The sequence below is a fragment of the Heteronotia binoei genome, chromosome 3, assembly GCF_032191835.1.
Source record: "Heteronotia binoei isolate CCM8104 ecotype False Entrance Well chromosome 3, APGP_CSIRO_Hbin_v1, whole genome shotgun sequence".
NCBI classification, from domain to species: domain Eukaryota; kingdom Metazoa; phylum Chordata; class Lepidosauria; order Squamata; family Gekkonidae; genus Heteronotia; species Heteronotia binoei.
In genome coordinates, this window is record NC_083225.1 from 167,796,768 (window position 1) to 167,810,709 (window position 13,942).

The 13,942-nt window shown below is 41.7% G+C and overlaps 1 protein-coding gene across 1 annotated transcript in view; it reads left to right on the top strand.

Annotated features, from left to right (window-relative positions):
• Positions 1-13,942, top strand: part of CWF19L2 (CWF19 like cell cycle control factor 2) — a 109,265-nt gene that overhangs the window by 55,539 nt on the left and 39,784 nt on the right. Inside the window, exons 12-13 of the mRNA XM_060234864.1 lie at positions 11,618-11,743; positions 12,522-12,659. Coding sequence (XP_060090847.1) covers positions 11,618-11,743; positions 12,522-12,659 — 264 coding nt within the window. The remainder of the gene's footprint in view (positions 1-11,617; positions 11,744-12,521; positions 12,660-13,942) is intronic.

Genomic DNA, 13,942 nt, shown 5'->3' on the forward strand with positions numbered 1-13,942 from the left:
TAAATCCAATAACCTTCTCCTCCTTCTTCTTCTCTTTCTTCTTCTCCTTCTCTTGCCTCCTGATTGGAAGGATAGCTTAGAAGAGTGTTTCAGATACAGATACAACAAGCAGTTTCCTCTTAAGATAGGTAATTCTCCTGAAGTTCTGCATCAGAAGTAAATGAATGATCCAATCACACCCAATCTAGAAATGTATTAGGAGTACCTGACCCCAGTGGAGGCCGACTGTGAGGAGGCAGGACCGAAGCAGGAGTCAGGAAGCAATATGGTAGGCAGCATTCTCCGTGCATAGGGTGGTTTGGTCTCCTATAAGTCTTTAATGACTGAGTATTCTTATTTCTCATAGTGCACCATTTGGGAATTACTGAGACATGGACATGTTGAATTGGTTGTGTAGCAAGGAATTGTGTAGAAATGCCTCAGGATGGGGTCCTTCCTATCACAAGAGGAGGGAAGGACTTGTCCCACATGCATTTTTCATTGAGCACTGGCAACAACTAGCATAAGGTCGGAGTAAGTCATTGCAAAGCCTTGAAGTGACTAGACTAGATGTTTTGCAAACTTGTCTTATTTATTTAAATAAAGACATTTATGGCCTGCTTTTGGATCCATAGTGATTCACAAGATGACTTACAGTAAAACTAATGCATCATCAGCATCGTCATCGTCACCATCATCACATCCCTTAGGAATATAATTAGTTCTCTGAACCAGCAGTTCACAGCTGCAGTTCTCAGGGCGAGGTAGAGATAAGAAAATATCTTTTGCTCCAAGAAAGAGTTGCCGTCTTAATTAGCTAGCTATTGAAGACAATGCAGGAGAGGGTGGGAGGTGCCGGGTTACATAAAGTGCTAGTAAAATAAGGACTCCTGAAGGAAAACAAAAACAGTTTGGTCTTAAAAACTGGCAGAGAAAGTCTGCTAAAAAAACCCAGTCTCAAGTGGAACTGCTTTATTAAAGCTAAAAGTCATTAGTAGGATTAAAAAAACCTTTAAAACCGCAAAGTTCCAAAACAGTTTCTGGCGATGGCAGCCTCCCAGAAGTCGTCCCCCAAGCAAAGAAAATCATCATATCCCAAAACAGGAGGGTGAGCAAAAATGCAGTGTTCTCATTAGCCTAAAAAGACTCTGCTGTACTTGAGTCTTCTGTAACCAAAAGCTTGAAAGATAAACCCTGGAAAGCATCGTTTTTTTGCACTGCTTGCTACTGCCCTCTCAGGAGGCGCACCCAATGCAAAGATGAAGGAGCTGTAAAGTCAACACTTGCAGTCCATTTTGAAAAACCCAAACCACAGATTAATTGAGCATGATTTGGTTACATCGCTTGAATCAGTGTGACACAATTAGGAAGGTTTTAGATTTTGAAAAGTCATTTTCAAAGGAGCTCATCAGTATAAACAGTATGCCTAATTGGTGTTCTAAGGTTCATTAGTCAATGGTCTCTAAAATGTAAGGAAAACATTTTTTTTTTATGAAAGTAATTACACAGTTTTAAGATGAGTAATTAAGATGTGTTCCTGTCTGTGTTAGATGAAGATGTCTGGCTTTCAGCCAGTGCATCTGGAACATTCAGATGATCTTTCAGTTAAACTGCACAGCTTCTACCATATGCACCCTTGAAATATATTTAGCTGATGGCAGCCTGACAGCTGAGGCCACTGAAAACCACTAGGTGGGCAACAACTTGTTCTCCTTTTACTACCTCAGCCAGATTGTGGGTCTTGGTTGCGCTCGTGGCTTAAGAAGAGCCCACTCTTGATTCCTTGTCCGAAGGTGTTTCATCCTTGCCAAATGCAGCCATGCCAGCGGCTGCTTACAAGCATATTTTGAAGACACCTTGAAAGATGGAAGATGCCGTCCCTTGTGTAATGTAGGTCTCTTGGCTGGCTAGCAGCCCGGATGCTGGTGATGACCTCACTGATTAGCTTGAACGGCAGAGAAGAACTTGCAGAAAGCCAAAACATTCACAGGAAATGCATGCCAAGAAATGAAAAAAGTTGTTTGTATCGACTGAGTTGTTAGCTGCAGCCGCTGTTTGGTTGCTTCACTTTTTAAGTAGTTCATATTGCGCCTTTTTGGTGTAGAAAGCTTTCAAGGTCTCTTAAAGAAAAAAAAAATAATCTGTCAAGGGCAGAAACTTACAGTAGTACCCGAAACCCTCATTAAAGTAAAGTAAAACCAGAGGGAGATTAATCAGAAAATGCCAAATATGGTCACCTAACAGATACACAGGAGGACAGATCTGGTGCCACACAAGTGTCTCTAAGGAGGGCATTATACAGTCAGGGTACTAGAAGCCCCCCCCCCCCAACTTGCTAAGTATTATTTCCTTTACCAGCGAATCACAGCTGACTCATGGCAACCCCATGGGGTTTTCAAGTCAAGAGACGTTCAGAGGTTGTTTGCTGTTGACTGCCTCCATGTCATGACCATGGTATTCTCATCTAAATACCAGCCAGGCTGACCCTGCTTAGCTTCTGAGATCTGATGAGTTCAGCCTAGCCTGGGCTATCCAGGTCAGGGCAATCAACCACAGTTGAGAGCTTTCTTGGCTTTTCCTAGACCAGGGGTGGCCAAACTTGCTTAATGTAAGAGCCACGTAGAATAAATGTGATATGTTTGAGAGCCACAAGACGTGAACATCAGATGTTTGAGAGCAAGAAGGGAGGAAGGCAGGCAGGCAAATAGATGGAGGAGGGAGGGAGAGGTGGAAATAACACAACTTTAACTTTAAATGCATTCTCTGAGCCTGTCAATGGAGTGGGGTGGGGAGCTTCAAGAGCCGCACAATATGTTTGAAAGAGCCACTTGTGGCTCCCGAGCCGCAGTTTGGCCACCCCTGTATTAGACCAATTTACCACTGCCCAGCTGACCAGTGACTACAGACTTCACTGGACCTTCAAATTGGCCTTGCTTGCCTGTCACTATCCAGTAACAGACATGAAGATGTCTACTTGGAGGACTGCCATACCCCACATGAACCTAGCTTTGTTCCATATGCCCCACTGACGATGTTCTGCAGGTGGTTCTACAAGACAGGGTCTTTACTGTGGTGGCAGCAAGACTGTGGAATGCTTTCCAGCATGAGACATGTTTTACCCCCCCTTTTTTTTTATATTTTGCTTTGACAAGCTTTGGTTTAAATTAGCTTTAATTACAATAGTTGCAATGATGTCTTTGTGTTTAAGGCCTTGTTTTTCTATAACCCATTTGGTTTATTTATCTGATTGCTGGATTTTTTTTTCCATCGCTGATGTTATTGTGATGAGTGTTATGTTTTATTTGGTTAACTTGAGTTAACTTCAGGGGATCAGTGCAGCTGAAGAGCAGAATACAAACACTTTAAATAAAATAACCATCCCTGAAGCTTCACACTGGAAGTTCAGTATAACCAAAAAGACAGCGATTGTGAATAAGTTTTTTTTGTAGATAGGTGATCTGAATCTATGAATGCAAATAGTATATTTTATTCCTGAGAATCTAGCCGTTACGAGTATCAAAGTCAGTTTCTTCATCTAAACGTTATACATCATTTATAATGCCTTCGCTGTGTCATGCCTAGATTAATTTCGTTTGGCTCTCGGTGGAGAGCTCTGGTTATTCTTGCATCCTCTTTGAGCTCATGCAATATGTATCTGCTCATTATATTTTAAGAAATGAATTTGTTTCCGTTTCTTTGTGGGCAATGATTACCCCCCCCCCCACCCCCAATCTTTTTGATAGAGGGACTTTTGCAATTTTTATCACTTACTTTAGCCGTTAAGTGTTGAGCAGCAGTTCCAGTTTAGTAGTTGGCGACCTCAAATTATCAGTCGACTGTCAGCTTCTTTTGCTCAGCTGCTCAGAGTCAACTGGCTGCTCTTCAAATTAAACTGCGTGATATAGGAGAGCTCTTTCATTTGCTGCTGTTCAATTATGGAACAGCCTGCCTCTCTTGGGGGGGGCAATGCCAGGAATGTATTTTACTCAACATGCCATCCTTAGGGATTCTAGTTTTTGTTTTCCTAGGTTTTATAACGGGGTATTAATAGGCAAGAGAGAACTGTGGTGTATTCAGTTCACATGGGGGAATATAGACAGTAATCACCTATTTGGAAAATGAAAGAGACTTTGTACACTTACATTGGCCTGGGCAGCATGTGGATGTCCAGAATTCACATAAGGTGTTCTAGCTTTAGAAAAAGTAAGACTGGATAAAAACATTAGAAGAATCCTGCTGGATTAAACCAGTGGTCCATCTAATCCAGCATTTTATCTCACACAGTGGCCACCAGTTACTGTGGAAGGCCAGCAACAGGGCACTGAGACTAAGGTCTTCCCCTGACGTTGCTTGTCACTATGCCTAGTAGTCACAATAGACCTTTCCTTCATGAACCAGTCTGATCCTCTTGCAAAGCTGTCTATAAAATTCTGTAGGCTAATTGAAAGGTTATCTTTTTTTTTAAACTCAATTTTTTTTATTTTTTATTAACAAAAACAAAACTTCCATATAATAATGTTTGCTACAGGTGGGTGCAGATGTAACATGAGGCCCCTGTGAACGATGGTTTGCAAACTGAGCGATGCCTCGAGATGAGTTTTCTTTCCTTCAGAGCAATGTGGCCTGTTGTGTCTCATTTCTAATTATGGTTTCATGTTGCATCATTGCAGTCCATGGCTAAGAGCACAGTAGGAACCCTATTAAACTTGGTTTGCCAGCTTGCTTGAAGTCACGGTTTCATTTTCTGATTTATGAAAGAATCTACTTTGCCACAAACATTTGTTTGTATTGATGCATGTGCAATACGAAACCATAATTAACACTTCAGAGGGAAATAGCTGTAGAGAGAGCGAAGGGAAGTGGAAAGGAGTACACCCTCTAAAGCCTGGCTTCTCAGACTTTGCAAGTTGTGGTCTTCTAGCATTGCATCTGATATATTTGGAATTTTTTCAGTGATTCAGCTGCATCACTGGAACATAATTTCTATTACGCTTCACATTCAGCCTTGTAGGTGACTCAATAATTGTTTTATACTTCTGGTAAAATGTTCCAAACAGAACTTGGAACTTTGAATTGAATTTTCTTCTTCAAGTGAAAGTGGTATGCCAAGTGATGGGGCTGGTAGTGGAGAAGTTGGCATAACAACAACAACAACAAAATTTTATTTATATCCCGCCCTCCCCGCCGGGGCAGGCTCAGGGCGGCTAACAACACAATAATCTAGTGCTAGCTTGTATTAGTGCCTTGCATGCATTTTCTTTTCCACATGGAGAATTTTGCTAAAGGAGAAAGGAGTAAAATGCTTACAGAGAAAACGGAAGTCTCCTTGATATGCCCCTTTAAAAGCTATCTGAATCTTCATACTTTCACATTTAGATTTCTGCATAAACTTTCAAGTTTTGTTGTCCAACCCAAGACAATGACTAATATGCTTAAACTAGATCTGTATGAATGTGCCTCACCCCTGGAGATTTGTTTAATCTCTTGCATTTCAGGTATTTTTATTATCTCTCCAGTCAAATAAGTTGTGTTGAAGAGGTGTTTAAAAAGTCCATCAAAAGTGAGAGACTTCAAATTGGATAATTCCTTCTCCTGAGAAGATAACACTTCACTTTCTTGTCAGAAGATGTGATTGCTGGGAAAGGTTGCTGGAGAAGGCAAACGTGTGTAGACTTCTTATTGGAAACCAAACAAAACAGAAACTTAAAAGAAGAGTGCACCATTTTGAAGTCACTATACATGTTCTATTACATGACATTTACCTTTTAGCAGTTAGTAGTTCATTCTCCTCAATTAAATGCCTCCTTTAAAGGATGTGGGCTATTCTGGAGATTACACAAACAAAATGTGATTGGTAGGGTTGCCAACTCCAGGTAAGGAAATTCCTGGAGCTTTGGGGGTGGAGCCTGGAGAGGGCAGGGTTTGGGAAGTTAAGGGACTTCAGCATGGTATAGTGCCATAGAATCTACCTGCCAAAACTGTAGGGTTGCCAGCTCCATGTTGGGAAATAGCTGTGGGGAGTGGGGGAGCCTGAGAAGGGCATGGTTTGGGGAGGGGAGGGGCTTTAGTGTGGTATAATTCCACATAGTCCACCATCCAGAGCAGCTATTTGCTTCAAGTGAATTGATTTTAGTCATCTGGAGACACCCGGAAACCAGTAGTAATAGCAGGAGATTTTCAGCCACCCCCTGGAGGCTGGCAACCCTACAAAGCTTGACATTTTGTCCAGGGGAACTGATCTCTTTCATTTGGAGATCAGATGTAATTCCAGAGGATCTCCCGAGTCCCACCTGGAGGCTGGCAACCCTAGATTGTAGCTGGAGCATGACTTCTGTGCCACTATATTGGGTGGGACGGTGTTGAGCAGCAGTTCCAGTTTAGTAGTTGGCGACCTCAAATTATCAGTCGACTGATTGGGAGGGACGGTGGCTCAGTGGTAGAGCATCTGCTTGGGAAGCAGAAGGTCCCAGGTGGCTCAGTGGTAGAGCATCTGCTTGGGAAGCAGAAGGTCCCAGGTTCAATCCCCGGCATCTCCAAAAAAAAAAGGGTCCAGGCAAATAGGTGTGAAAAACCTCTGCTTGAGACCCTGGAGAGCCACTGCCAGTCTGAGAAGACAATACTGACTTTGATGGACCAAAGGTCTGATTCAGTATAAGGCAGCTTCATATGTTCATATATTAATTTGCTATTGAGCAGTGGAGCTTCCTAAGTAGGGTTGCCAATCCCCAGGTGGGGGCAGGGGATCCCCCGGTTTGGAGACCCTCCCCCCGCTTCAGGGTCATCAGAAAGCGGGGGGAGGGGAGGGAAATGTCTGCTGGGAACTCTGTTAATCCCTATGGAGATTTATTCCCATAGAAAATCATGGAGAATTGATCCACGGGTATCTGGGACTCTGGAGGGGCTGTTTTTTGAGGTAGGGGCACCATATTTTCAGCATAGCATCTAGTGCCTCTCCCCAAAATACCCTCCCAAGTTTCAAAAAGATTGGACCAGGGGGTCCAATTCTATGAGCCCCAAAAGAAGGTGCCCCTATTCTTCATTATTTCCTATGGAAGGAAAGAATTGAAAAGGTGTGCTGTCCCTTTAAATGTGATAGCCAGAACTCCCTTTGGAGTTCAGTTATGCTTGTCACAGCCTTGATCTTGGCTCCACCCCAATGTCTCCTGGCTCCACCCCCAAAGTCTCCTGGCTCCACCCCCAAAGTCCCCAGATATTTCTTGAATTGGACTTGGCAACCCTATTCCTAAGTAGTAAAACCACTTTCATTTTCTTTTTAAGGGGAGGAAATCTGCAGTGTGTGATTCTGTTAAAAAAAGATTTAAAATAAGCCAGGGCAAGAGAAGTTGTCAGGTCCCTAAATGCTGTCTTGAATTTCCAGAACTGATGGGCAGTGTGGTTCTGGGAATTTTTCCTATTCTAGATTAAGCTAGAATCAGTTGGCATTAATTCTCATTTCTTAATTCAGTTTAATTTGTTAGAAATAAGTCCTTAATTTCTCTAACAGCTAAATCCTTTGTCTGCTAGGAATCAATATTGGGGCCTAATTGGACTCTGTATACTATTGAGGTGAATTTTAGACCCAGTTGTTATTAATAATAATATTTTATTGCATTTATAATTATAATTGGTTATATTGCAGTTCCTGAATATTCAAAGCAGTTTGCAGGTATCTGAACTGAATAAGAACTGGTGATTTAAAAATATATTAAATTGGATTTTTTAAACATTTAAATTGCACTTAAAATAAATAGGAATCTTGTGGTACCTTGTAATGTTAAAAAGCACCACAATAATATCTTATCCTAGAATAAGCTTTTGCGGATTACAGTGTACTGTCTGAATTGAATACCCAAATATTAGTCCATGCTAATAAATGACTCGGCCATCTATCTTATACATTGAGTTGCCTTTGTGTACATAAGAATTATTGGCCTAGGTCTGATGCACAATCCATTAAGCACAGTCAGTGATATAATAAATCATGGAGTTGAATTCAAAGTACCACAAGCAAAGCGAAGTTTACAGAATGCTTAGCCCTCTGTAGTCATTCTTGCTGCACAAAATGGGAATGTACCAACTGCTAGTCCACTAGTTGTAAGTGCCATTGTGCAAGTAGAAGAGAACCTTTGGATAGTAGGCGGGGCTGGGCCTGTCACTAGGCAATCTAGGTGATTGCCTAGGGTGCCAGCCTTCTGGGGGTGCCAAATTGGCCACCTGCCCCCAATGTGACTTGGTGACGTTATCAGTGCGGGGGGTGGGGTGGGGCAGGACGTTAGACAATCTAGGGCTGGCCCTGGATGTAGCCTGTGTACAGTTTTGTACTTTTGTGAGCTTCCTATAATACAGACTAACCAGTGATCCCAGACTGTGGGATTTATTTAGGTATTTCAATATTTATACCTCACTTTCATTACAAGTGGAGTCCCAAAGAAACTTAGAGCATTATTCTCCCCACTTGCATTTTATCCTCATGAGAGCTACTCTGTGAATAGACTGAGAGCAAGTGACTGTCTCAAGGTCAACTAGTAGCTTGCGCAGTAGAATGGGGGGAGACTTGTCTTAGCAGTAGTATGTGCGAAAAGGATCTAGGGGTCTTAGTAGATCATACGCTGAACATGAGTCAACAGTGTGATGCGATGGCTAAAAAGGCAAATGCAATTTTGGGCTGTATCAACAGAAGTTTAGTGTCCCAATCATGTGATGTGATGGTATCGCTTTACTCTGCTCTGGAGAGCCAGTTTGGTGTAATGGTTAAGTGTGCGGACTCTTATCTGGGAGAACCGGGTTTGATTCCCCACTGCTCCACTTGCACCTGCTAGCATGGCCTTGGGTCAGCCATAGCTCTGGCAGAAGTTGTCCTTGAAAGGGCAGCTGCAGTGAGAGCCCTCTCCAGCCCCACCCACCTCACAGGGTGTCTGTTGTGGGGGAGGAAGTTAAAGGAGATTGTGAACTGCTCTGAGACTCTAAGTGGAGAGCGGGATATAAATCCAATATATTCTTCTTCTTCTAAGACCTCATCTGGAGTATTGTGTTCAGTTTTGTGCACCACATTTTAAGAAGGATATAGACAAGCTGGAATGGGTCCAGAGGAGGGCGACAAAGATGGTGTGGGGTCTGGAGACCAAGTCCTATGAGGAAAGATTGAAGGAGCTGGGGATGCTTAGCCTGGAGAGGAGGCAACTGAGAGGTGATATGATCACCATCTTCAAGTACTTGAAGGGCTGTCATATAGAGGATGGTGTGGAATTGTTTTCTGTGGCCCCGGAAGGTAGGACCAGAACCAATGGGTTGAAATTAAATCAGAAGAGTTTCCGGCTCAACATTAGGAAGAACTTCCTGACCGTTACAGCGATTCCTCAGTGGAACAGGCTTTCTCAGGAGGTGGTGGGCTCTCCTTCCTTGGAGGTTTTTAAACAGAGGCTAGACGGCCATCTGACAGCAATGAAGACCCTGTGAATTTAGGGGGAGGTGTTTGTGAGTTTCCTGCATTGTGCAGGAGATTGTACTAGATGACCCTAGAGGTCCCTTCCAACTCTATGATTCTGTGATTCTAGAGTGGGGATATGAACCTGGATGTTCCATCATGCTTGCTCTCCTGGATACAGTAGCCTGTATTTCATCTAGAGCAGGAGGGTTGAACTCATTTGTTATGAGGGCCAGAGCTGACATAAATGAGACCTTATCAGGCTGGGTCATATGTATCATAAAATATAATGCCAGGTAGCAGATATATAAACTTTATAAAGGATACAGGCAAACACAAAGTTTTTAAAAACTTAAAACATTCTTAAAACATTAGTACTCATTGGTCTTAAAGCTGTTTTCTTTGTATCTCTCCCGAACGATCCAGGGAACTGGGCAAAGGAAGTTATGGCTCTTTCCTTCCTTCCCCATGGGACCAGGAGGTGGGGGGACCAGGAGGTGAGCCTCAGCCAATAGAAGGAAGAAGGGCTTTGTTTAGTAGTTCTGCTGTGCAATGGAAAGAGTCTGGGAAAGCAATCCCTCCCCCTCTTCCTCCCCAAGGGAGGAGCCTCAGCCAGTGGAGAAAATAGAGACTTTGCTTTGTAGCTCCTGTGCGATTGATCAAACCTGGCAAAGCAAGCTGTGATGCAAAAGGAAGCGAGAGAGAAAGAAGCAGATGACAGCCAGTTGCTCGGGGGCCTGATAGGAGCCCTCTGAGGGCCTGATTCGGCTCCCAGGCCGCATGTTTGACACCCCTGATCTAGAGAGCCTTGATGGGTCACCACCAGGTGCTTCCTAATATCATGCCTTTGAACTGCAAGAGCTCTGCAGTGGGTGCAGTTCTCAGATTATGAATAGTAACACAACAGCAAGGACAGTAGTTTTTGTCTCCCTGTGAAAGGGTACTTTGCCCTTGCTTATGGACAGTTCTGTATACTTGCAGCCCCATCTTCTGCATTAGAAAGAAGACCTTCCTATCATTTGTTTATTAGATTCACTAGTTTGCAAAATAATATGGACGCCCAGTGGCAGCGTAAAGAGTGGCCTTCTTTGAGGTACTGACTCTTCGTAATTGTTTCAGTGCTGGAAAAGGCCCAGACAGTAGCTTAGGACACTTATGGGCAGAAAGGAAATGATGAAGAATAAAGGTATGGTTTTTAAAAGGTTTGCCAAGGTAAAATACCCGCTGTGTTAAGGAAGGAACAAGAGCACTTTATGATTAAAATGTGTACAGCTTTATTTTTCTTTTCACCCTTTATCCATTATTTTTGTGAAGGTTTTTTTCTGAAGAATATAATTAAGCCCTTAGAGCCCTGATGCTTTCATAACTGCAAAACTTTCTTACTCTGCCGGTGCTTCCAGGGATAAGCTGTCATTATGGGCAGGATGAGCAGATGTGAGCCAGACACATTGTTCAATTGTCTGAAAATGGCTTTGGATTGAGATTTATATAGGTGTTTATCAAGCTTGACAAAGTCTGTTTTAATATACCCAATTTTGATGACATTCCCCTTATTAGAGCTAATTTAATCAATTAAAATACAATGAGCTGCTGCTTTCTAATTACTAAGCAAGAAGCTTAGACACAGCCCCTCTAATTTGGTTTTATTATCTCTTCCCTCCCCAACAAATTTAAAAATAATCTCCCCACTCACTGAAATCTCATTGCTTGGGTCTGATACAGAAGAAACCCTGGACCCTTGCCAACCATGTTTTATGAACCAGAAGCCAGCTTTAGGAGTATATACTCACTCCCACCTACTTTTCTCAGAGTTAACTTTTCCTTCTTTTCCCAGCCTTAGTAATATTTCAGAGTAATATGGGGCACCAATGCTTAACCATGGCCTGATTCCCCCATTTTGGTTTATTTAGAAACTATAGTGAATTTGCTTTCATGGATGGCTCAGAATGGTACATCTAAATGTCCGTCTAAGGCCAGATATTCTTCAGAGCAGGAATTATAGAAGATGACCTCTGATTTTCTTTCCATGAATAATTTCCCTTTGGTTAGTTTGTTTTCTTTAGTTTTTTTTATAAACACATACACTTTTTTGTTTTAGAAATCAGTTATGGACATTTAAAATGAATATAATACATCTGTTTTAGTGCTTGTATTTCTCATTTTTGTTTAGCTTCTCTACCATATGTTAAAACCTGTTTTTGAACCTTGTTACAGACGACAAGCATCCAAGAAGACTATGATGTTATCCTTGTGAGAACTGATAAATCTGGTAGAAGCTGGCCTGTGAATGCTCCAGGAGAACCAATGGAACCAAAAGGAGGAAGGAGGAAAAGACAGACTGTGTGTATTTACTTAATAATTATAAATTCTTATTTCACTGCTTATTTGAATATAGTTCCTGAGCGATCTTTGTGAGTGTATCTGGTGGAAACAGAATCAAATGTAACAAGAACTCCAAAACAATGTAAGAAAGCTGTTAGGGTAGTTCTGAAATACTTTGTTATAGAATGGAAAACTACAGCTCTACAAACTCTTTTCCCCCCAAAGTTTTATTTGATCTTCAAATGTGTCCCAGGGAAAGAACAGGGGAAGAGGAAATTCTAAAATGTTGACATCTAACAAATTGTATTCTTTAGAATACAAAATAGGGGTTGCAGTGCAAGTAGCAATTGCAGAGGTGGCATGTTTGCCGACTCCCATCTTTCACTTGTAGCTGGTATGGTTGACAGCTGATGCAACAGTAGTTGAGAAGATGGTCTTCCTTTAACCTTTTCCTTTGACTCCTGTCTAAAGTGATAGGATTCACAGAATAGCCCATTTTGCAAAAACATTGATCAGTGCTTTTTTTTTTTTGGCCAAGTTATAAAAGTACCTGCTTATGGTACTTTTTATGATCAAGCCCATCTTGAACAGGGCTATGAAGAGGCCTGTTGTGTTAATACAATGAATGAGAAATCAGATAGCTACTATGAATTCACTTTGATATCAGTTTTGAACTACATTGCAGAAATGAGGGTGTCTGTAAAATTCAAGCTCTGGCCTTTCTTGTAGTTTTTTCTTAAAGATAACTTGGCACTCACATCAAATTAATGTCCATTTTCTTGCTATTCACTTTCAGATCACTACTCACATGGATAAGGAAAGGGTCAGATATTTTCAGGACGATGATAATCTGAGCCTGAAGGATTTGGTCAGGAATGAAAAAATGAGAACAGCAGAGGATCAAAATAAGCTTTTCATGAGAATGGCTTCAAAGGTAAGGCTTGATGTGTCTGGATGTATATTAAAGCTGAAGAACATTTTCCATATATATATTCTTTAATTTAAACTTTCAACTTTCTAAAAAAAGTCCTGTTTGACGTACAATATCCTGAGGTGTCTTGAGGCTTTTATGTGGATATTTTGAGACTCTGGCAAACTAGCTCAGTGACTGACTTTATTCAAATACAGGTTTTTCATTTATTCACTATTAGACAAAAGTGCTTCATTTGTATGTGCATGCTGATGGTCTCTCACTTCCCTCTGTGATTTAAATATACATTTCTGACAAGACTGTTCTCCTCAATTTTACTATGGATTTTTCTGCAGTAGTGGTTTTCCAGTTGTGTTTTAGGGGACCTTTGAATTCCTTGGAAGCTTAACAGAGGTTCCTCAATGACCAGATCTGTAATAGTAGGTAAATTTCCTTGAAAGACAATTGTTCACCTTTGCCCATCTTATTCTTCAGTGGCTCAGTGCAGCCAATTGTTGGGTGTGTGCTATGGTGTGCATGGAACTCAGCCCGGAAGTGTGGTCAGGAATCTTTGTGAGCTGATGATGTGTCAAAGGACGTGCCCTGCATAAGGAAACACAAAGCTTCCTGTCTTTAGAATAGTTTTACAATATTATCCTGTACAAATAGTTACGTTGTACATTTAAGAGATGTACAGTATTTAAGGTATTTGGCATGCAGTCACAGCTGACTTTTGGTGACCCTGTGGCGTTTTTAAGGCAAAAGTCGTTGAGATGGTTTGTTGTTGCCCGCCTAAGCAAAATGACCCTGAATGTCTTTGGTGGTCTCCCATCCAGATACTGCTTAGCTATTGAGATCTGACAAGATTGGGCTAGCATGGGCTATCCAGGTCAGGGCAACAAGATATAGTGGGGTCTCTTATTTATAACGTTTGCTGGTTAAAGGTTGTACTTTAGTACATTCAAGTCTTACTGTTTTTCCTAACTCTTAATATATGCAGTGCTTCTCTTCCTGTAGCAATTTGATAATTAGAATCGGTTACCGTAAAAAAACCAGATGTGAGACTGTCGGATTGAAACTATGAAAGATGTTGGATTGGATCCAAAGGAGCAGTTCTTTGCTGCCTCCCCCTTCATACTACTTTCAGTAAGATGGAGAAGTGGTAGTGGAAGGAAGCTTAACCCCTCCATGCTCATGGTGTCTTTGTTCCAAACCAGTCCCCTCCCTAATTTCCTTCCTTCTTGGGCTTCTAAGCCCTTGTTTGCAAGGGCAGACTTTCATTTGGAATCCTGTATACTGGATTGAGG